This window comes from Myripristis murdjan, chromosome 13 (genome assembly GCF_902150065.1).
Source record: "Myripristis murdjan chromosome 13, fMyrMur1.1, whole genome shotgun sequence".
Classification (NCBI taxonomy): Eukaryota; Metazoa; Chordata; class Actinopteri; order Holocentriformes; family Holocentridae; genus Myripristis; species Myripristis murdjan.
Window position 1 is genome coordinate 42,244,605 of NC_043992.1, and position 23,467 is coordinate 42,268,071.

The 23,467-nt window shown below is 44.8% G+C and overlaps 1 protein-coding gene across 1 annotated transcript in view; it reads left to right on the forward strand.

The window, feature by feature from the left end:
• LOC115369841 (collagen alpha-4(IV) chain) overlaps positions 1 to 23,467 on the forward strand; it is a 95,294-nt gene that overhangs the window by 38,590 nt on the left and 33,237 nt on the right. Inside the window, 20 exon segments of the mRNA XM_074933728.1 lie at positions 2,009 to 2,071; positions 2,425 to 2,469; positions 4,620 to 4,673; positions 5,939 to 5,999; positions 7,114 to 7,119; positions 7,284 to 7,388; positions 7,476 to 7,631; positions 8,021 to 8,110; positions 8,224 to 8,384; positions 8,473 to 8,545; positions 9,107 to 9,213; positions 9,689 to 9,872; positions 10,655 to 10,723; positions 10,896 to 11,003; positions 11,356 to 11,424; positions 12,327 to 12,476; positions 13,286 to 13,447; positions 17,797 to 17,964; positions 19,738 to 19,881; positions 21,127 to 21,234. Coding sequence (XP_074789829.1) covers positions 2,009 to 2,071; positions 2,425 to 2,469; positions 4,620 to 4,673; positions 5,939 to 5,999; positions 7,114 to 7,119; positions 7,284 to 7,388; positions 7,476 to 7,631; positions 8,021 to 8,110; positions 8,224 to 8,384; positions 8,473 to 8,545; positions 9,107 to 9,213; positions 9,689 to 9,872; positions 10,655 to 10,723; positions 10,896 to 11,003; positions 11,356 to 11,424; positions 12,327 to 12,476; positions 13,286 to 13,447; positions 17,797 to 17,964; positions 19,738 to 19,881; positions 21,127 to 21,234 — 2,083 coding nt within the window.

Consider the following 23,467-nt stretch of genomic DNA (forward strand, 5'->3'; position numbering starts at 1 on the left):
ACTCCTCCTACAGCTTTGGTTTTAGGCCCCCACAATGAATTGGGAAAATGTGCGGCCCCATTGGGAGAAGTGTGCTATTACTTTTATAAGGAATCCGACCCACGGAATTCTCAAAATTCCAATTTTCCTGAAAATTCCGGCCATCCGAAATGAATGGCCAAAACTTCAGAGGGCTCCAGGGCCCAGAGCTTTGGACCTGCATCCACGCATCAAATACAAAAAATGTGCATCTTGTGGAGATGAAGAGGTGTGTCAATTTTCAAACCGATCAGACTTTGCAATTTTTCATAATTCACGATTTAAATCACGATTTTGCCCTCATTGAAAAAGAATGGGAAATCGGCAGACACTCATGCATTTTCAAAGCCTCACAGCTCCCTCATTCTTTGGCTCACAGACTCCATTCAAAGCTTAAATGACTCAGCAGATGTTCAACTTTATGTGTGTCATCTTCAATTTTTCATGTCTATTTTAGTTTGGCATAAAACACAGTTTAAGTTTGGAGTTATTTTTGAGCCGCCTCTGACTTTTGAATGAGTGTGTATTGCGTGAGCTAGAGTGGCATTCCTGAGGGCTAGAGTGGAGCAGCCCTTAAAATTCGCCTAAAACTTTTGTCTTTAACTTGCTCTCCTGGCCACAATTTTCACTCCACATGCATAATTTTTTGGAAAGTAGTAGGAAAACTAGTTCTGCTTTGAAAAATGTAAATACAAAAGCAAAGTATCTTCAACTTTTTAAACTGTGACCCTTAACGAGGCAGGAGTGCCAGCTCTCTCCCCCATAGACTCCCATTATATCTGGAATGCAAAGTCTCAGGAGAGAAGCAGAAAGAGACACTTTTCCAACTCGCTCTAAGGTGGGCATTTTTGGGAGTTGGAAAATAATTTTGACACAGTTTGAAAGCCCAAAGCCTTGCCTTTCTCATGATACCTTTTATTTTCTGCTTGGACTTACTGTCATTGAGAAAAAAGCAGTAGTTTGACCACTACTTTTAGGTGATTTTTCACAGAAGAAGCACTGTCACTCATGCTGTGTGCTTCATAGAGCCTCATTTCTGGCTCCGCCCACACAAGCCCCAGTGGCACAGTGGATAGTGTCTCTGCCTGCCATGCAGGAGACCAGGGTTCAACTCCCTGCCTGAGCAAGAGTGACAACACTACACAGCCTACAAACAGCATAGGGCTGGCGGTTTACACATGTCTAGTTCTCTTTATTATAGAAATTAAAGCTCCATAAAATTCACGGAGGATCTTGTTCAGCTCTTCTTTCCTTACAGGTGAGAAATCAGCTGTTTGCCCGGTGTTTGTCAGGTAGTCTTGTAGACATTTGGCGGCCCAAGACGTTGACCGGGCCATACCGGCTTCATTTCCTGACCTCTCCAGCTGATCCAGCTCTTCACTCGTCACTCTCGCGTATCTCTCCTTTTTCTCTTCTGTCTTGTCTTCCTCATTCAGCCGTTTATCCAAACTTAGGTCGCCAAATAAATCAAAACTGACAACAAAACAGTCCATTATGCAGGCGAACAACGTTGACAGCAGCTTTTGATGCGGGTTTCAGTGAAACGTTTCGTGTTGCCATGGAAACCACACAGACTCGGGCAATAAGATATAGGTGGAGTAATATTTTCAGTGATGAGGTATTTTTCATTTGAGCACAGCTAGCCATGCTGTCATGCCCATTTGAGCACATTCTAAATGTCTGATTGACCAATCAGATTGCTCGGTCGGATCTACACGTTGTATAATTTTTAAAAATCTCACGTACCCCCTGGAGTTCCCCCACATACCCCCATTTTAGAAACTGTGATCTAAGTGATACTGTATTTTTCCTAATTTACTGCAAATAAATAACTCTAAATATTAGATATCATTGTCCTGGACTATAAATAATTGGTATCAGTCCTGAAAAATGAATTTTGGCCGATCCCTAGTACAGAGTACATATTGCATTTCAAGATGTGAGCAGCAGCAGCAACAGGGTTTGTAGTAACTTGTCTCTGTGGTTCCAGGGTTGGGATTCCTTCCCAGGAATGAAAGGAGAGAAGGGAATTGTGGGATATCCTGGACTCAGGGTAAGTTATGGAATCAAACCCGTAACCCGTAACTGAGCCAGTGCCTTGCTGTTCCTGTTGTCTCTGCGGATTGAAAACACTAACGTGTTTCCTAGATCATTTGTAAATTTTAAGAAATGCTTCCATCAGCTGGATGAGCAGAATAAATCAACTTCCTGCATGTCAGAAAACATCCAGCAAAAACAGAGAAACTGTCTTTCAGTTGCTGATTAGTATTGATCAATACTGGTGAAATTGAATGGATGTATTTCATATTATTTCAAATTGGTGATATTCTGATGTACCAGCTAATATGTGTGTGTGTGTGTGTGTGTGTGGGTGGGTGGGTGTGTGTGTGTGTGTGTGTGTTCCAGGGCTATCCTGGTATCACTGGTCTTCCTGGCATCACAGGACCAAAGGTGCGTTATCATCTTCACACAGTTTATCAGATTGGTTTATCAAGGTGCACGTTGAGTTCCAGCCTGCAGCCAATGCTTCAGATAAGCAGCTTCAGCAGTTTGGTTCTGTTTGGTCCCATGTTTTGGTTCTGGTTACTTCCAGGTTTTGGTGCTTTTTAAACAGGGTTGGGTACTGTTTACATTTGAACCAGTGGCAGCACTGATACCTGTAATGCAGTACTGGTACCTAACGGCACCTTTATACTCATTTATACTCCCTTTATGTATAAAATAAATCTCTCTGTTTCAAACAATGCCACCATCAGTGCCCACATGCTTCCATGCATTCTTATGTTGTCAAGGATCTTCAGCAGTAAATCCACCAGAGGGCAGTGCAGAGTCTAAAGTTTCTGGCAACAACAAATATGGCAACAGTGGAGGAGGTCATAATAATGGAGCTGCTACAAAGAGGAAGGAGAGGAGGTGGTTCTGTAGATGGTGGTGGTCTGAGAGGTCATTAAACACATCACGGCAGGAGGACAGAGGCTTGTGAAGTCATTAAACACATCACGGCAGGAGGACAGAGGATTCCTTCCTTTCATATAATCAGTTTTTAAATTTCTGTCTTTCTTGAAATATCAGCTGTGTTGCTGCCATGATTTCTGGTGGTGTTGCTCTGTTTGGTCCGTATCCGGAATGTTCCTGAAAATCTCCACACACCGTCTATATCCAGATTTAATGTTGAACATAAATAAACCTTTGTTCTCTCTGTAGAAACACAAAATGGAATTTCAGTTTTAAAAAATGAGTTTAAACTTCTCAACTTTGACACTCTTAATTATTTTCTTGTAACACACAACACAAAACAAAACTAGCTCCCTCTGTGTTGTAGAGTATTCCTCAGCAGAGAGGAGGGAATATCACCACACACCTCTATCAGCTGGAGGTCTGACCTCACGGTGCTGGCCACCTCTGGGCCGGCACAGCGAGGTCAAAACTAATGTTCGTTTTACTCTCTCTTTTTCTCTGTTACGTATACTCTAAATTTCAGTGTACCAGAATTTGGCACCGACTGATCTAATGTGAATACGCACCCGGTAGTACTGACATAACTTGGTCAATATCCTTAAACATACCCAACAGTTAAATAAAGACAGACTTCCTCCCAGTAGAAAACTTTTTGTCATGAGTTTGGAATTGAATCAGAGTTGAAGATGAATGTGGCCCTTAGAATCTTGTGGAGCTACCCAGGAACCCATAGGTACCTGACCAAGCTGCAACCACTCTGGCCTGCCAGTCCCTCTCTACTGAGCTCTGAGCCCCCAAGCTGGAGGATCTGAAAAAGGATCCATTCAAACTCCATGTCCCTAACCTCCCTGAGATGCAGGATGAGCTCCTCTGGAAGTATGAGCTTAAGACCTTCTGTACAGGGTCATGCACCAGACGTTCCCTGGTTACCCTCACTATACGGTTAGGTTTGCTGAGTCTGCCTCTCTTCACCCGAGTGTCCAGAACATGTGACCGAAAGGTCTGATTAAATTGCTACAAGGTCTGAGGAGGTCTGGGTGAGCTGCCTTCTGTGAGCGGTGCTTTGATGTTGCAAACAAACATCAAAGCATTGATACACGATGTTGGAAACAAACACCATGTTGGAACGTTCAGGTCCAGTAGGTCACTCCCTTCCAATCACCCACATCCAAGTTTCTCCATCAAAACCACTGTAAGTATTGAAGCCTGCCAGCAGAATGACAGAGTGTGGTGCCTCGCCCAGGAAGCTTCCAAGAATGGCAGGTACTCTGAGCTGTCCAGTGCGCACGCCGGTCTTCTGGGAAGTGTCCGGTGAACACGCCGGTCTTCTTGGAAGTGTCCGGTGAACACGCCGGTCTTCTGGGAAGTGTCCGGTGAACACGCCGGTCTTCTGGGAAGTGTCCGGTGAACACGCCGGTCTTCTGGGAAGTGTCCGGTGAACACGCCGGCAGCTGTGAAGCGACCTGCTCGCTAACTGGAACTCCAGCATGGGATGAAGGTGTGCGACAGGTCCAGTCTGCCCAGACACTCTAATCAGCTACATGGAACTAAATCCATTTGAGTTTGTTTGTGTGTGTGTGTGTGTGTGTGTGTGTATGGGCATGTGTGTGTGTGTGTGCACGCGTGTGTTTGTTTGCACACAGGGCATTCGAGGAGGTCCAGGTCTTCCAGGTCTGATCGGAACAGAAGGTCTTAAGGTCTGTCTGCCTGCCTATCTGTCTGTCTGCTTGTTTGTCTGTCTGCCTTTCTGCCTGCCTATCTGTTGCCCCTTTTCCACCAGAAAAAACCTGGTGCTAGTTCGGAGCTGGTGCTAGAGCCGGTGCTTAACTGGTGCCAACGAAGAACCGGTTTGCTTTTCCACCGGTCAAGACCAAAGTGGAGCCAATTCAGAGCCACGTCATGACGTCTTCGGAAAACGTGATGACGGGTGCGCGAGACGCTCGCTCAGAATCACAATAACCATCATGAATGAATGAATGAATGAAACTTTATTAATCCTTTGCAGGAAATTACATTGTCACGGCAGCTTCATCACTTCAACACACATAAAACTGCACACTCATACAATCCAGTGGCTGCAGCGTCTCTGTCTCTGTCCGCCCGTCCTGTCCTGAAGCCGCTGAAACTGATCAGTGAGTCGGGGATGATGTTGGTGAGCCGCGTCTCAGTCAAGCATATCGCTGCTTTCCCCATACAGTTTGTGTCCATATGACGCTGCTTTCCCCATACAGTTTGTGGCCCCGGGTGGAGCAGGATCTGGATTTATTAGCAATGCAAATACTGCTTGTGTCTTTACAAGCCTACATTTCAATACAGAGGCGAAAAACACAATTATTGCCGGCTACCTGTCGGATTCGTGATCGGAACGAATGACAGCTATGTTTAGTTATAAAACGGGTGCTTCTCATCCTTAAATGTAATTTGCTGAGCCGCGTTCCATGCCGTTGTAAAATCAGTATAACCCGCGGCTTTTCGGGGATTATTGTTTATGTTTATAGCGTTCGCAGTTCCTGTTTTGTTTTGTAACCCCGCCCACCAATGACGCGGTGGGCCGCGTCATCGGTTCTTTCTCTGGCTCCTGTTTAGCCCCTGCTCGGAGTCGGTGCTTGCCTAGCACTAGTTTGGAACCAGTTTGGCACCAGTTTGGCCCCTGCTTGGGCTGTGGAAAACCAAAAAACTGGTGCTAAGTCAGGCACCGGCTCCGAACCAGCCCTGGTGGAAAAGGGGTATGTCTGTCTGCCTGTTTAACTGTTTTTCTGTCTCTATCTCTGCCTGTCTGTCCCTCTCTCTCTCTCTCTCCCTCTCTCTCTCTGTCTGCTTGTCTGTCCCTCTCTCTCTCTCTCTCCCTCTCTGTCTGTCTGCCTGTCTGTCTCTCTCTCTCTCTCTCCTTCTCTCTCTCTCTGCCTGTCTGTCTGCCTGTCTGTCTGCCTGTCTGTCTGTTTAACTGTCTGTCTGCTCTCAGGGCATCATGGGAGATCCCGGCCCCAGAGGCCCTACAGAGTACAGAGAGGTGAATCACACAGGTAACAATATATGCAGAGATCCATTGATTGGTTGGTTGGTTGGTTGGTTTAACATCAGGCTGATAAATGTTTCATGCCCAACAGTTATCGAACTCAGCTGCTGCTGCTCTCTATTTGTTCTTTTAGCACATCATCACTCTGTCACTTTAATATGATGTCATCACTCCGTTACTCAGGCGGTGCGGGAACCTCCTTCTCCTAATATAACCAGCTCACTGGTTATACTCAGCTTCCCAGAATGCATTGCGTCTCTCCAGCCTGTGCAATAGCAGGTGGTTGTGACGGCGAGCGGCGGCGTACAGATGTGTGGTTTCTCAGCGCGGCATCAGAGCTGTGATGCTGTGAACTGAAGCTGCTCACATCACATGAACATCCTGGCAGCAGCGACACACATCCTGCCTTCAAAATAAATCACCGCTCTGGGTTATAATGAATTCAGCAAGTTATGTGTGAATAAAGCTTTTATTTTGTAAACAACGGGAAGTGTGCTTATTTTGCACCATGGTCAGCTCGAGAGTTGTTTGGGAGCAAATTTCCAGACAGGCGTTATTTGGATAAACTGATTGCATGTTGGCGATCTGCACGGCTGCTGATTTAAAAAAAAAAAAAACAAAACTAAAGTGACGCATTTACAGTGTCAGAATGAAACGTATAACAGCTTTCAGAGCCTGGTTCAAAGTCCTGATGTTGCACTGGTCGGTATGAAATGCATTCTGGGATACCTAGCAATACACCTCAGTGTGAACAGCAGACTGATAACAGAAGGAGATTCCAGCACCGTCTTAAACATGATGTCATCACTCTGTCGCTTCAACATGATGTCATCACTCTGTCACTTTAATATGATGTCATAACTCTGTCACTTTAATATGATGTCATTACTCTGTCGCTTAAACATGATGTCATCACTCTGTCACTTTAATATGATGTCATCACTCTGTTGCTTCAACATGATGTCATCACTGTCACTTCAACATGATGTCATCACTCTGTGTCTCCCTGTATGATGTCATCATCCTGTGTCTTTGTGGTATGACATCATCATCGTCACTGGTGTCTGTGTGTGTCTGATGTCATGTGATCATCGTCTGGTCGTCATGTGACATGCGTTCAGCCTGTGGTGAGCAGCAGAGAAACTTTCCTTTGTTTGATTTCACTTAAACGTTAATAAAGTTTCAATGGGTTTAAATCTGTTTCAATGGGTCGGGTAGTCAGGGTGTGTGAGAGCCTCGGTCAGTTCAGTCCGGCTCTGTGTCGTCAGCTAATGTTCCTCCCGCCCTCCAGGGAACGTCGGGGACCCCGGGCCGCCCGGCCAGCGGGGCGCTACTGGAGACATGGGGCTGATGGGATTGCTTGGCCCCGCCGGAGCCCCCGGCAGGTCCATACCCGGTCAGTGCCTGAAATCCCTTGAACAAGGCAGTGTTAGTTTGTGTCACCTGCAGGGAGAAGTCAAAGTATTTCTGTGTCTCTGCTCAGGACCTCGTGGTGTCCCGGGACCACAGGGCATCCCAGGATCCATGGGAGAAAAAGGAGAGCCAGGTCGGCTCTTTCTTGACGGACCCACACCTGGAGAGCCTGGAAAACAAGGAGCCCGGGGGCTCCGAGGGCCAAAGGGAGAGCAGGGGGCTCCAGGTCTCTGCTGTTATTACCCAACATACATACTGAATCCTAACACTAAACATTACCTCGTACAGAACTTAAAATAATGAAGAGCTCAGACAGCCCGGCACCTGGTTCAGGTGGTTAGCGTTAATCTGCCGCATGTGAGTGAAACACATCCACCAGGTTTGGTCCACGAGCTGCTTCCCTGTGGTGAGAACCAGAGAGTTCTGCTCCAACATGAAGGAAGCAGATCCAGAGAAGAAAACACACGTTGACATGAAAAATACAACACCACACCTTTGTTTTGGTTTTGGTCTTTTTAACCCCCTTACCAAATGATGGAACAATTTATTTTATAATTCATATGATCCAGTCATGATATTAAAGTGTCTCCTGATCTGTTCTCCTGATGTCTGAAGGTTACTACTGTCTGCCTGGGGCTCCAGGAGAACCCGGGGAGCCGGGGCAACAGGGGCCCCCAGGGGCCAGGGGCTTCACAGGGGTTAAAGGTCAGTTCCTGGACTCAGTGACAGTTGTTAAGTCAGAGGTACCAACAGTGCTGACTGAACAGCTGACTGTGTCTGTGTGTGTGTGTGTGTGTGTGTGTGTGTGTGTGTTGTAGGTAGTATTGGGGAGTGTTTGTGCGGTCCTCCGATTGAGATGCCAGGCCCCATCGGCTCTGTGGGTGAGACAGGGTTGCCAGGGTTACCAGGGCTGCAGGGGGCCACGGGGGCCAGAGGAGACCCCGGTTCACCTGGAGACACTGGTGAGCCAGGCAGAGAGGTGAGTCAGGTCAGAGGTCAGAGCGCCCTGATAATTCTGAAGAAAGAACAGCCAGGATGATTTCCATTCTGCTTGTTTTGGTTCTTAGGGTCTGCGGGGGTTCCCGGGGGTCAGAGGGGTCAAAGGTCAGAAAGGAGACCTAATTGTGGTGGATGTTAAAGGTATGTGGACGCTGAGAAGCAACAAACTTTTTTCATTTTTTAAAGAAAGTGATCCCTGAGCCCTGATCCAATTGCTGATCTGACCCTGACCACCAGCCCAGTGCATGTGAATGTGTGACTAAGAACAGAGTTAGTTTGCTTTACATTAAACAACTGTCATCTCCCAGAAACGTCCTAACTTGCAGAGCCTATCTCACCTGTTTGGTAACCATGGTAACTGGAGTTAGGACCTGAGTGAGGAAAACAACTAAATGACTAAACGACTAAACCACCAACTAAATGTCAACAGGCAGAACTTCTCCCAGAGACTAATGGTAGAACCATGTGTCACAGATGATGACATCATCCTCAATAGTAGCCCCAGGCTCCGCCTCCAGGTTGTGACCCTTCAGTCACATGGGGCTCTACCAACCAATCACCTTTGATTTAAGATTTAAGGCAGGAAGTTTCTGTTTTGTAGTCTAGAGACTGATGATGTGTCACTGAATCTAAATGTAACCCTGCATGTTTGCTGCATGTGTGTGTCTAAGTGAGTTATAATGTATCTTTTGGGGTGTCCAGGTGAGAAAGGGACTCAGGGTCGGCAGGGCCCCCCAGGTAGACCAGGCTTCACAGGGAGAAGAGGAAACAACGGGGTCCCTGGGGCCCCTGGAGAACCTGGTTCTGAGGTCAGTCATGATCAGCTACCCAAACAATGGGACCCGGCCTCTGAAGCACAGCAGGAGGCTCTGTTGTGTAATCAAAAAAAACAAAATTTTAAAGCACAAAATCTGGCAGAACAGTGGTAGTTACATTCCTGTAACGACCCAGCCATCAGTGTGTTTTACCACTCAGCTCAATATATTGTCTCAAAAATGTTGCTTGTCAAAGAAAAACATTCATTTTATGTTTTTGTCATTCAACAGTATACACGTAATGTTGAATGAGTATTGTTCCCCAAGGTCAGTGCAAAGGCAAAATTGTTTTAATAAATGAGACAAAAAGGTGAAAGTCCCTGAGTAAGAGTGTAATTTAAAATATATAAATACTGAATGAAGCATCCATGAAACTAAGATAAATAACCGTAACTGAACACATGGTGTTTGGGTTGAGTTTTTCTGCCTGGAATGGAATGGAATTTAAACCATGTGTGTTGACTGTCAGGGTGACAGTTACCCCGGGTTTCCTGGTGACAGAGGTTTCCCAGGACTTCAGGGATCCAAGGGCTTTCCAGGGCCCACAGGTCCCCCAGGACCAGATGTAGTTGGGGCCATGGGACAGCGAGGGGACCCTGGGGATCCAGGACCTGCGGGGCCCAACGGCCTTCCAGGGCCCAAGGGTATTAGGGGTAAGGAGTAAAGCTGAGACATCATGCTGTCAGCACAGTCAACACAGTGAGTTAGTCTGGTGATTCAAACGGATCTACATGTCTGACAACGCTCAGGGTTCCATCTTTTAGTTTTCCTTCTCATCGAGAGGCTTCTTCCGGCTAGATCCACATGTCATGCCTCACTGATATGCTGTGACCTGAATTTGTTTGTGACCCCCCTCCCACCTGATTGTTACCTGCGTCCTGGATGAACAGATCAGACCACGTAGAAATCCAGGTGGAAATGCAACCAAGATGTATTAAGGGCAGATTGTGATCCCTTCACCCCAACCACATCCTGAGTGGAGTTCTCAAAGTGAGCCTGAACCCAGCGGCCCTGTTGGGATTGGGCTGGCATTGAGAACTGTTCTTCACACAGGTGAAAAAAGGAAGAAAAGGGATCTCTGCTGGTTTGATGTGATGTTTGATACTGTTGCGTTTCCTGGAGATGAAACAATGTGGGCTGGACTTTTCAGCCGTAGTGGCTATTACTGCTCACACTAACTACTCGGTTCTTCCTCTTCTGGTTATTCCAAACTTCTCTGGCAAGTGAAGCTCTTTCTCTATGAAAGATCCATGAAAAAAACGATTTGAGATGATTACTTTTGTCAGACATGTGAGAATCGTTGGGGATAGGCCAAATCTGTTTCCCATGTTCTTCTACAACAGTATGATGATTATTAACAAGTTCTCTGTTCCAGCTGTAAAGAAATAAAACATCAGAGCAGAGTAACAGGTCAGACTCCACCCCCTCCCTCCAGGTGACACTCTGCCCTGTGTGCCTAGTAACCCTGGAGCCCCGGGCGAGAAGGGCGAGGTCGGACACCAAGGTAAATACCTGTGTGTCTGTCTTCCTGCTTGTCTTTCTGTCTGTCTGTCTACCTGTCTGTCTGTCTGCCTGTCTGTCTCTCTCTGCTGTCTACCTGCCTGTCTGTCGACCTGTCTGCCTGTCTCTTTGTCTGTCTCTCTGCCTGTCTGTCTACCAGCTGTCTGTCTCTCCAGGCTGCCCAGGGCGTCCAGGTCCTCCAGGTTATCGAGGTCCTCCTGGCCCCGATGGACTGAAGGGAGAGAGAGGCGAGCTCGGACTTCCCGGACCACCCGGACCCAAAGGTACTCAACCAGTCTGGAGCCAGCCTGTACTGGTGTTGAACCAGCCTGTACTGGTTTGGAACCAGTCCACGCTGGTCTGGAACCAGTCCGCGCTGGTCTGGAACCAGTCCGCGCTGGTCTGGAACCAGTCCGCGCTGGTCTGGAACCAGCCCATTCTGGGCTGGTTCCCAGCCCATTCTCCTGGTTTCCTTACCAGCCATGATTAGTCTGGCTGAATCAAAGCCTGGTGTGTTTACCTCCTTGGTTTGGTTGGTTTGGGTCAGTGTGAACATATAACTGTAACTGTAACTATCATCTCCACAAATATGAAGAACTCATCTTAACCAGGACCCCACCCCTCCTCCCTCTGCAGGAGCTCCAGGTTTTGCAGGAGATCTAGGAGACGAAGGAGCTGAGGGTGCCAGCTATGATGGAGAACCAGGTACCGCACTGCGGCATGATATACATATATATGGGGTCAGTCCCCCCAGAGCTTCGCCCCCTTAGTCCCCCCAGAGCCCCGCACCCTCAGTCCCCACGGAGCTCCACCCCCTTAGTCCCCACGGAGCTCCACCCCCTTAGTCCCCACAGAGCACCGCCCCCTCAGTCCCTCAGGAGCCCCGCCCTCTCAGCCCCTCCAGGGCTTGTTCTTAGTATTTTCATCTGTTTTGCCATGTTTCCATATTTACCTTGATGTTTTGTGTGCTGTTGTTGTGTCACATCTGTTACAAAGACACTAATGAGGACGTGAGTTTGCAGGACTAGCCGCTCATCTAGTCAAACACACACACTTTCCACACAGGGAACATCCAGAGATGTGATGGTTGTTAGCCAAATTAAACTAAATTTAATGTTCAGATGACTTGATGCAGCATGGTGCTGTGTTGCTCGCGTTGCTGAGCAGCTTCAGGCATCCGGAATGATTCTCAGGGATGAGGAATGTGTAGACTCTATCAGGTGTAATCAGGAAGACATTTTTCAGATGTGTGTCTGAAACAGTCTTAAGTCAATCAGAACCTTTACCTAACCAGGTCGGCGTGTCTTAACCTTAACAGTACTTCCTGGCTAAGCTGGATAGAGTCCACATGGTCCTCATCCCTGATGTCCAAGACTGCTTTCAGCATCTGACCTCTGACTCGACCAATCAGAGGAAAACCAGATGGCTGTATGTTGTACATGCTGGGATAGGCTTCAGCACAGTGCATGCTGGGAGAGGTTCTCTAACTCCACACTGAAAACTATAAATATATAAAAGATATAAATAAAATGTAAAAATACAAAATAAATATCACTCAAAGCATGTAAATGAGCAGCTTAACTCACCCAGGCTGCCTGTGCCTCCAGGCTCTCCTGGTCTCCCAGGGGCCCCAGGCCTGAAAGGCCCCGCTGGAGACTCTGACATCGGGCCCCCGGGACTCATTGGTTTCACAGGGCCACCAGGCCGACAGGGACCTAAAGGCGTCCCGGGCCCACCTGGGCCTGAGGGAATATCAGGTAAGCATGTGGTGTTCCTGACATAATGCAGAGGAGCATGAAGCATGAAGAGAGTTCAACATGTCAGCTGATGAAAGTGCATTCTTGTCACTCTTGTCGCTTCTGACATCAGTGTGTGTGTGTGTGTGTGTGTGTGTGTGTGTGTGTGTGTGTGTGTGATTTCCACTGTGTCTGCTGGACTAAAAACATTTGTAATTTGCCACCCTGGTGGGCACAGACAAATCAAGAAGTAGAGATGCACCTCTGTGGCTGGGCAGGGCCCCCCTGGCTGGGTAGGGCCCCTTGGCTGGGCCAGTGGAAATAAACCTGGCAACTTTAAAATAAAAGCCCTAACAGGTGTGGGGTGCTGGGCACAGGTGGGTACACACCTTGAACAGAGCTCAACCTTTCATGCCGACACATCACTCCAGAACCTGCTCTGCCATAAAATTCCATGTTGTTGTTTTTTTTACTTTGAAAGGTTTATGTTGTATTTTCAGAACTCAGTGACAGAGTCAATTCAAGTGTTGAAAATAAACAATGTCTTCTGAATCACCAAGCTCACTTCTTTTTAAACTGAATATTGAAAAGTACAAATGTTAGTACTCCGTAATGTGGAGTACGTTTAAGTGACTACTTAGTATTTGTGCTCAGTCTGAAAAAATGGTATGGCAATGGCATCCCTGCAAAGAACTGCCTGTGATCAGTGTCTCTAGTATGTTAAGATTTCTCTGGATTTTGAGGAAGTTTTCTGGTCCTGGTCCTTTCTGGTGGGCTGTTGCCTGCAGGTCAGTGCCAGGGTTTCTAAATAACTTCCTGTGGTTGTCCAGGAATCTCAGGTCTGTCTGGGGGCCCCGGGGCCAAGGGCCCGAGAGGACAGGATGGGGCTCCAGGCAGAGTCGGCCCCCCAGGCCCCAGAGCAGAACTCTGCGATGCAGGACGCATTGGCTCCCCAGGGCCACGGGGTGCTCCAGGACGCATAGGACCTCCAGGTAAACATGTTAACATGTCAAGTTAATTCAGGTCTGTTCAGTTCAGTTCAGTAATTCAGTGAAAAGCATTGATATGAAAATTTGATATGAAACATTAACAGATACTTTACAAACTTACAAACTTTACAAACTTTAGAAAACTTTCCAGCCTTTAGGCTCTGACATGCAAAGCGGCACAGCCTTAGTCAGATTTCTGTCCATCCCACTACAGTTACTGGTATTAACTGTGTGGGTCCTGCCGCTGCATACCCTGTAGACCTGTCTGTTAGCTCCATCTTGTGTTCAAAGCATGCACCTGCCCCCAGTATTCTTATTTTTCCTATCCAGGTTTTAAACACTAATAATTACCACTCAAGGTTTGTTCCAAAACAGCCTGGTGCATGCCTCAGCAACCTTATTATTGTTGAAATTCAGCCCCAAAACGAAAATCAACTTAGACCAGCTTGTTCAGCTCCTAAGCCATCTTCTTGTTCCTCCGTTCCCACTGTGGGTGCAAATATTGATGATCCATCAGCTTTTAAGACCAGACAGGTCTTGGTTTTTTGCATTTAAATATTTGTAGTTTATTAAACCCTAATAGATTTGATCATTTAAAAATCCTGTTATCTCAAACTCATCCTGATGTCTTGATTTTATCTGAAACTTGGCTTAAAAAACACGTTGATCGTAAAAAAGTGTCGTTAGATGGTTTTAACATTTTAGAGCAGATAGAGCGGGCAAAGCAGGTGGTGTTGCTATCTTTGTTAAATCTTCTTTTCCTGTTCTTGTGCTGGCCTCAGTCTCTATCCCCAAATATTTTGAATTTCTCTCCCTAAAAGTTGATCTGGGCCATAATACATTTATAAATGTACAGTTGTTGGTGTCTATAGGACACCTTCCACCCCCTCAGCAGACCTTGATAAACTAAGTGAATTAATTGCACCACTAGCTGATTTGTGAGACAGCCATTTTTGGTGACTTGAACTTGAACTGGCTCTCAACAGCTTCTAATAGTCTCAAATAACTGTTTTTTTTATTATTTTATTTTGACTTCTTTCAGCTTTCTCTCATCCTGCTCATCCCTATCTGAAGGATCCTGCTAAATCTAGTTTAATTGATCTTATTTTAACTAACAGACCAGAGAAATACTGTTCCTGTGGTGTTTTAGATCTTGGTGTTAGTGACCACTGCCCAATTGTCTGTGTCAGAAATGTGAAACAGTTACCCACAAACTCACATGTAGTGGTCAGAAGAAGCTTGAGAAATTTTAATGACCAGGCTTTCTTACATGACCTTGTCACAACCCGGATTATGAGCCGTGACAAATAGTGGAGGTACACAGTGTTAACATAAATATCTAAAGATTAATTAACATAAAATAACCACAAAAAAAAAAACAGTCGAAAGTTATGAGGTGTGTAAATCTGTAATGTCAGTGTGTCTGCAGATGGATGAGTGGAAAATGGTGAGTGAGGGGTGTTGTATGAGAAGAACAAAACCTAACCAGACCAACGCCAACCAAACAAGAATCATGCTGCCATCAGAGCGGATGAGAGGGAGAAAGAGAGAATGGGAGGGGGCCTTTTAACCCCTGGGAGCCTGATCAGGTGCTCCCCATTGGGGTAACAAGTCTCCGCCCACCAGCAACCTGCAACACAGGAACACACACACACACACACACACACAACAACAGGGGGAAACACATACCCACACCCAGCAGGCCCTGCTAGGCAAGAAGCCGTCACAACCTTTTCTTGAGTCCAATAGCTGACACACTCAAAATCCTGGACCCTGAACATGCTTCAAATTATTTTTCAACTGTTTTTAATAAGGTTTTAGATAAACATGCTCCTTTTAAAAATATGAGGACAAATTGTCAAGCTACTCCCTGGTTCTCTGCTGAACTTTCCAATTTATTTTATTCTAGAAACAAAGCTTGGACTCTGGCTAGGTGTACCAATAATTCTGATCACTGGCTTGCCTTTAAGAAATTAAGGAACAAGTGCACTGATGCTGTCAAAAAGGCCAAATCTGATTATTATTTCCGTTCATTTACAGACTCAACTTATAACCCCAGCAAATTTTGGAAAATAGTTAGGTCTGCCTCAAACAACACCAGCACCTCTTTACCTGCCCATGTTGTTGACGGCTCCACTCAAATATATGATGACTTTTAAATCTGCACTGCTTTCAGCAAACACGTTGTAACTTCTGGTCATTTATTCGAAAATCTCCATCCTCATGGTGCATGTCAGTGAGCAAATGCCACCCCTTGATAATACTAATACTGTACATAATTGCTCCTTTAGTTTAATCCCTGTGTCATGTAGAATGGTTGCTGATGCGTTAGGCCATATTGGTCCTAGGCAAAAAGCTGGGGATGACAAGCTGGAACCTTTCTCTTTAAAATTATTTGCGCAGTTGGTCTCTGGTTCCATAACTCACATTTTTAATCTAAGTATTGCATCTTCCATCATTCCTACTGTATGGAAGACTGCCTATGTTCCTCCCCTTCACAGGGGTGGTTCCAAATCTGACCTAAATAACTATTGGCCAATTTCTAAATGATCTTGCCTTGCTAAAATTCTTGAATCCCTTGTCAACCAACAGCTAAAAACGTTTTTATCCACTCATTCCATACTTTCTCCTTTTCAGTCTGGCTTCAGGCCTATGCATAGCACCATTTCTGTAGCCACTCTGGTCTTGAATAATGTACTGGCCTTGCTTGATGTTAAAAAACACTGTGCTGCTCTGTTCATTGATTTAGCCAAAGCTTTTGACACTGTCCATCACCCTCTGCTTCTCCAACAACTGTCAGCTATAGGTTTTGACCATGCCAGTTGTCTGTGGTTTAAGAATTATCTCAGCGGCAGATCCCAGTGTGTTAAATTTGGCAACATTCAGTCACCTTTTCTCCCCATGTTCCACTCGGCACTCCGCTTCATAACTGGGAATAATTATGACACACCACTGCTTACTGTACCAGAAAACTGGGCTCCCTGGTCTAGCAACAGAAGGGATCAGCACTTGTATTTATTTATTTATAAAGCCATTTAAAAAAAAAAAAAAAAAAAAAAAAGCTCTTATCTGTCATCCATGCTTCTTTGGAGAGATGAAGCTCAACTTGGATATTCCTCCGATTCATACTGAACTGGGTAGATCTGCTTTCTGTTACTACGCCTCGTATCTTTGGAACATGCTTCAGAAACAGCTCAAGTTATCCATGTTAATTCCACTCAGTGAGTGGAATTAACGTGTCAGTCAGTTTTGTTGATTGATTGCAAATTCTGCAAATATCAGCTGTATTTGTTTTTAGCTTCTGCTATTCCTATAACCTAACCTTGTTGCTGTGTTGATAATACTGTCTTATCTTGTTTTGTTTATATTGTTGTATTGTACCTCAGCACCACTGAAAATGAGGCTTGCCCTCAATGTGTCTCCCGAGGTTTTAAATAAATAAAAGACAGATGCAATTAAACTTATTTCTGTAAAAAGTACAGTTACAACAAAACCACCACCAACAACAATAATTATGATAATAATATTTTTTAAAATTATTATTACACCTTTGTATTGCACTTACGTAAGCAAAATTACATTAAAAAATAAAAACACAAAATTACAGTGATAGCAAATTACAATAAAACAAAATACAAACAATATTCCAAAAAACAATAAAACAAAGTTATGTAAATAAAAGAGATAAAAAGAGTTAAACCATTAAAAGGCCATAGTACAAACATGAGATTTTAGAAGAGATTTAAACATGACGCTGAAACTCTGCCAGTTCCCACCTGCTGCTCCATGGCAGCGTGATGCTGCCGGAGCTCCTTCCTGTGCTGAGAACCAGAGGGTTCTGCTGCAGCATGACGGAGAACACACACCACACCGACAGGAACAAATACAACAACACACCTTTGGATTTCACTTTCCACACAGATGTCACACAGATGTTAGATTCAGACAGATGTCAGACAGATGTTAGATTCAGACAGATGTTAGATTCAGACAGATGTTAGACAGATGTTAGATTCAGACAGATGTTAGATTCAGACAGATGTTAGACAGATGTTAGATTCAGACAGATGTTAGATTCAGACAGATGTCAGACAGATGTTAGATTCAGACAGATGTCAGACAGATGTTAGATTCAGACAGATGTCACACAGATGTTAGATTCAGACAGATGTCACACAGATGTTAGATTCAGACAGATGTTAGACAGATGTTAGATTCAGACAGATGTCAGACAGATGTTAAACAGATGTTAGATTCAGACAGATGTTTGATTCAGACAGATGTCAGACAGATGTTAGATGTCAGATAGTAAACATGCTATACAGATGTTGATGTCGTCTGTCCTCCTTAAGGTTTCCTGGGGGAGAAAGGAGTGATCGGACCTGAGGGTCTCCCAGGTGTCGGCCCCCAAGGCCCTGTGGGTAAAACGGGTTCTCCGGGCTTCCCCGGATACCCGGGACCTCAGGGTTCCCCTGGGCCCTGTGGAGATCCCGGACAGCCAGGACCCAGCGGTCAGAAAGGTGAAGTTTTGTTTTGTACTGTAACACTGAGATGTGTTATATTATATAATATTACAGTTGAGAGAAGCAAATGATCCCAAAACAGCAGAAAACAAGAAAATATGAGTGGAGTTTTTGATGATCACGGGGATCATTTTGATGGAGTCTTTGTTTGTGTCCAGAGGCAAAAGACTGCAGCTCAGTTTAAACCAGGAGAGACTCGTTTGAGACAGCAAAATGAGATTTTGCTGAACAAAGTGAAACATTCATTGACATTAAGAGATTTTTTCGGGAAAAGTACATGTGTAACATCAAGTTTCTGCAACATGAGAGCCCAGAAAAGGCGTATTACAGTTTCTCGTTTTAAGTGTTCTTTTCATGGATCGGCTCCGAAGCATTGAGTTCTCTCATCAGAAGCTGAAATAAGCTTAAATAAAATCAGCTTGTAAAAGAACAAATAACACTTTGTTCGCTAACCTTAGCTGGCTAGAGTGAAAACATTGAAACACTGAGCTTGAAACTGTGACTTCCTGTTAGACCAGACAGTCCAATACTGTGCACCTGCAAAATCATCTGTGCAGCAAGAGGCGTCTGATTGGTTCTCTTCCCAACTCGTCTCTTCCTGGCATTTTAGTCTAACGTTCATTTGTTGACAAAAGCGTCACAACATTTTCATCTAGTTTTTCTCATTATAGATTAACTTTTATTTAACTGTTGTCTTGAATTTGTCAATGAAAAAAATTATATTGAGCACTTGTAGTCACAGTTTTAGTCAACTAAATTGACACTGGCTTAGAAGGAAGAGAAAAAATATGAATGAACCCGTGAAAAAAAACAAACTGATAGGAAACAGAAATGGGAGCAGAAAATGGGTCAGCTTCTGATTGGTTTGAGTGACTGGTGTAGCAGGTGGTCTCCCCGATAGAACTCATGTTACGAGAAACCTGAGGTCACCGACATTACAGACAACAGGCAGTTAGGAGGTCAAGGGTCAGAGGTCACAGCACCCTTATAACCAGTGTTGGGACCAATTATTCACAAAACTAATAAGTTACAATTACTAATTACTTATGTAAAAAAGTAATTTTGATTACTACTCAATTACTGCTGCAGAAGAGTAATTCAATTACTGGGGAAAGTAATTTTTATGATTACTTTTTTCTTTTCTTAAATCCTCTTATTAATGCACATATTTTTGTGTTGCTGTTTCAGTGTGGACATTGCTGTCAAATTTCATCTATCATTGTCAGTGTTGGGCACGTTACTTTGAAAAAGTAATTCAATATAGTTTAAAGTAGTGATGTCAGTTAGTCACGATGGGGAATTGAACCCGTGGTCTTCTATACGACCGGCGGCGAAACTATCCGCTCTGCCGTTGGAGAATACAGACAGTTCTTCTAATTTGTGCTCAGTCATTCTCCATGCATGTTGATAAGTTACGAAAAACTGCAAAGTCCGACCGGTTTGAAAATTGACACACCGCTTATTCTCCACAAGACGCACATTTTTTGAACAGGATAGTAAAATAATAATAATAAGTATTAGTAGTAAGTAACGGCAAGTAACGTCGCATTTTATTGTCAGTAACGGTAACAGCGTTACAACGGAGGAAACTAAACTAATTTCTTTAATTACTCGTTACTGATAAAAGTAACGCCGTTAGTAACGCTGTTACTTTGTAACGCCGTTACTCCCATCACTGCTTATAACAGATGGAACAGCCTGGAATAATTCATGATGAGTGACAAAGTATTTCTGTGATGATTTAGTTTAATCTAACCATGTGTGGTTCAGGCCTGATGGGGCCCTCAGGTCCAGACGGGGCCCCTGGGAGCCCGGGGGCCAGTGGACTACCCGGCCTCCCAGGGACGAAGGGAGAGAGAGGGCTTGACGGAACAGCTGCAGCTCCTGGATGTGCTGGACCGAAAGGGCAGAAAGGTAAATAAGAGATGTGAATGTGTAGAAGATTTTCTCAATATTTTACTAGGGGTGAACATGAAAGAAAAACAAAACATAAAATATAGCGTCATGTTCCAATTCCAGGGTTCAAGCCAACAAAGACCATTAGAAGTTAAAATCTGCTTCATTGAAAGTAACTTTTAGGGTATGTTTTAGTTGCTGATGTGGACATATCCTGTGAGTTTTGTGGTGATGGGACAAACAACTTCTGATTTATAGTCTGATTTGTGTTGTTCCATGCGTGGTTTTGCATTTATAGCACCGCCTAGTGGTCGATTTCAGTGAAACTTCCAGGGTCTGTTTCAGGTACTTATGCGGACAGATTCTGCAAGTTTCGTGATGATTGACCCAACCTTTGTTGACTTTTGTCCATTTATGTGCTACGCCACGCCCTTTTGAAGTTCATTGGTCAATATCTTGAAAACTGAATAAGATATCAACAAGCCTGATGCAGCTTTTGATCAGCTTTGTCCAGTGATGATCCACAGCGAAGCAATCAGACTTACGGTGTAGGAGGAGATGTCAAAAAATGTGTTTTTCAAAAAAATAAAAATGGCAGAAAATCCCAAGGCAGTTTTGTGGAGTTTGAACCAAGGAATGTTTGTACGAAGTTTAGTGTAAATCAGATCTACAGCACAGGAGTTACAAATTTTTAAAGTGAAAATTGTTTTTCTGTAATTATAACGCCCCCATCAGGCCAATTGGGGTCAAATTTCTTGGGAAGCATTTGCACACAACTTCCAACCAATGTGCAAAATTTCATGTTTCTACCACATACCGTCTCATGGGAATTTACAAAAACATTTCTAAAGGAGAAGAGAAAATAATAATAATAATAATAATAATAATAAAAACTAGCACAAAAACAATAGGGTGTCAGTCCTACAGGCCTGAACCCCTGACAAGTTAAAAAAAAAAAAAAGAAAAGAAAAAGAAAAAGACAAAATAAAAACCATGTGAGTACAGTTGCAATATAAGACCACTGGGTGGCGCCAAAATCAGTAAATGTCCTACATGTCTGAAACACGTGAGGGCTGTTAATATTTGAACTTCATATGTAGGGAATAGTACTGCACTACAACAACAGTCTACAGTATACTGCAGTGCAGATATTACAGTGTACTGCAGTATGGATGTTGCAGTCTACAGTATACAGCATACTACAATACTACAGATACTGCAGTATTCTACAGTACACTGCAGTCTCCTCTCTCCTCCCTGCAGGCAGCCCAGGGCCTCCGGGACCTCCAGGAGAAACCATTGGGATCCCCATCAAAGGAGAGAGTGGCACGCCGGGCCCCCCCGGCCTCAACGGGTTCACCGGACCACGAGGTCAGCGTGCTACCTAGCAACTCTTGCTATGCCACCACTGACAACCAATCACAGTCCTGGCATCAGACAGGAAACAGTGGGACTGTGCAGCACATTCTCATTTCCAGGTCGTCCAACACCGACGGCAAAGATCTCCAGTGTCTGAGACAAATCAGGCTTTCTCTCTTATGTCACCTGTCAGCATCACCTGGTGAAAGTTAGGAAAGGTTTAGACAGCAAAACCACCTGGTTAGGGTTAGGGAAAGCGTAGGTTTAGGATTACACGGTTGCCATCCCCTGTGTCTCGTCCTGACACCAAAAGGTGCCTTTGGCTGCAAATGGCTGCAAATGGCTGCTTTTGGCGTTGGTATCCGACAAGAAAGGGGTGTGGCTGCGGTATCTGATGTGAGTGAGAACGGGCTGGACTGCAACCTGTCAACAAGGGACCTGTCTAAATACTACAGAAAATATTACAGAAAATATTATAATACCTACAATGCTGTAATAATGATTATTAGTTATTCATTTATAAGACACTAGTTATTATATATAGCGAAACGTTTGTAAATGATTAATTAACACTATGCTAACATATCATAAACATGTAAGTTATCGATAAATCATTAGTTCACTGTGAACAAATCAATCATTGATGTGTTGATATATGATGATGACTTTGTAACGATTATTAGTAAGTCATTTATAAGATATTGGTTATCATGATTGGTAATCATAAGTTAATAGCTAATACAGCATTAAAAAACATGTGCAACAATAAATTGTTAACTAGACTTTGTAAAGTTTCTGAAGAAACTTTGATGTGCTTGCCACCCTTGCAACCGCTTGGCCGTGTGGTAAACCACCAGGCCTATGCTGTTTGTAGGTTGTGCAGTGTTATTGGAGGGCTCGAAGGCAGTTACTGTGGTCCGGGTATTTTCCAGGCAGTTTTGATCATCTTTTCAGTGGCCACTAGGATGTCTTTGGCCAGCTGCTATGGTATACTGGGTGGCTGCTAAGGTGCTGCTAAGGTGCTGCAAGGCAGATGCTTTCCTGATAGTTGCTAGGGCCTTGCTAGGTGGTTGCTATGGTGTTCTGGGTGGTTGCTAGGGCGCTGCTAGGCGGTTGCTATGGTGTTACTGATGGTTGCTATGATGTTGCTAGGTGGTTGCTATGGTGTTCTTGATGGTTGCTAAGTCGTTGCTAGGCGGTTGCTATGGTGTTCTAGGTGGTTGCTAGGGTGTTTCTATGGTGTTCCTGATGGTTGCTGGGGTGTTGCTAGGCAGTTGCTATGGTGTTCTGGGTGGTTGCTAGGGCGTTGCTAGGCGGTTGCTATGGTGTTTTGGGTGGTTGCTAGGGTGTTTCTATGGTGTTCCTGATGGTTGCTAGGGTGTTGCTAGGCAGTTGCTATGGTGTTTGGGGTGGTTGCTAAGGCGTTGCTAGGTGGTTGCTATGGTAGTTAGGATGGTGGCTATGGGGTTGCTAGGGTGTTTGGGGTCGTTGCTATTGACTTCCATTATGTTTGGGGTCAGTGCTGGGATGCATTGGCTGCACTGCTAGTGGCCCTTGAGACAGAATAGGAGAGATACAGAGCCGCGTGTGTATCTCTTGCCCCTTTTCCACCAGAAAAAACCTGGTGCTAGTTCGTAGCTGGTGCTAGAGCCGGTGCTAGAGCCGGTGCTTAACTGGTGCCAACGAAGAACCAGTTTGCTTTTCCACCGGTCAAGACCAAAGTGGAGCCAATTCAGAGCCACGTCATGACGTCTTCGGAAAACGTGATGACGGGTGCGCGAGATGCTCGCTCAGAATCACAATAACCATCATGAATGAATGAATGAATGATACTTTATTAATCCTTTGCAGGAAATTACATTGTCACGGCAGCTTCATCACTTCAACACACATAAAACTGCACACTCATACAATCCAGTGGCTGCAGCGTCTCTGTCTCAGCATCTCTGTCTCTGTTCCTGTTTTGTTTTGTAACCCCGCCCACCAATGACGCGGTGGGCCGCGTCATCGGTTCTTTCTCTGGCTCCTGTTTAGCCCCTGCTCGGAGTCGGTGCTTGCCTAGCACCAGTTTGGAACCAGTTTGGCACCAGTTTGGCCCCAGCTTGGGCTGTGGAAAACCAAAAAACTGGTGCTAAGTCAGGCACCGGCTCCGAACCAGCCCTGGTGGAAAAGGGGTATCTGTGTCAGTGAGAGGGGACTTTATTTCTAGCTACCTCTCCGAAAGTTCCACCATTAGTGTGTATTG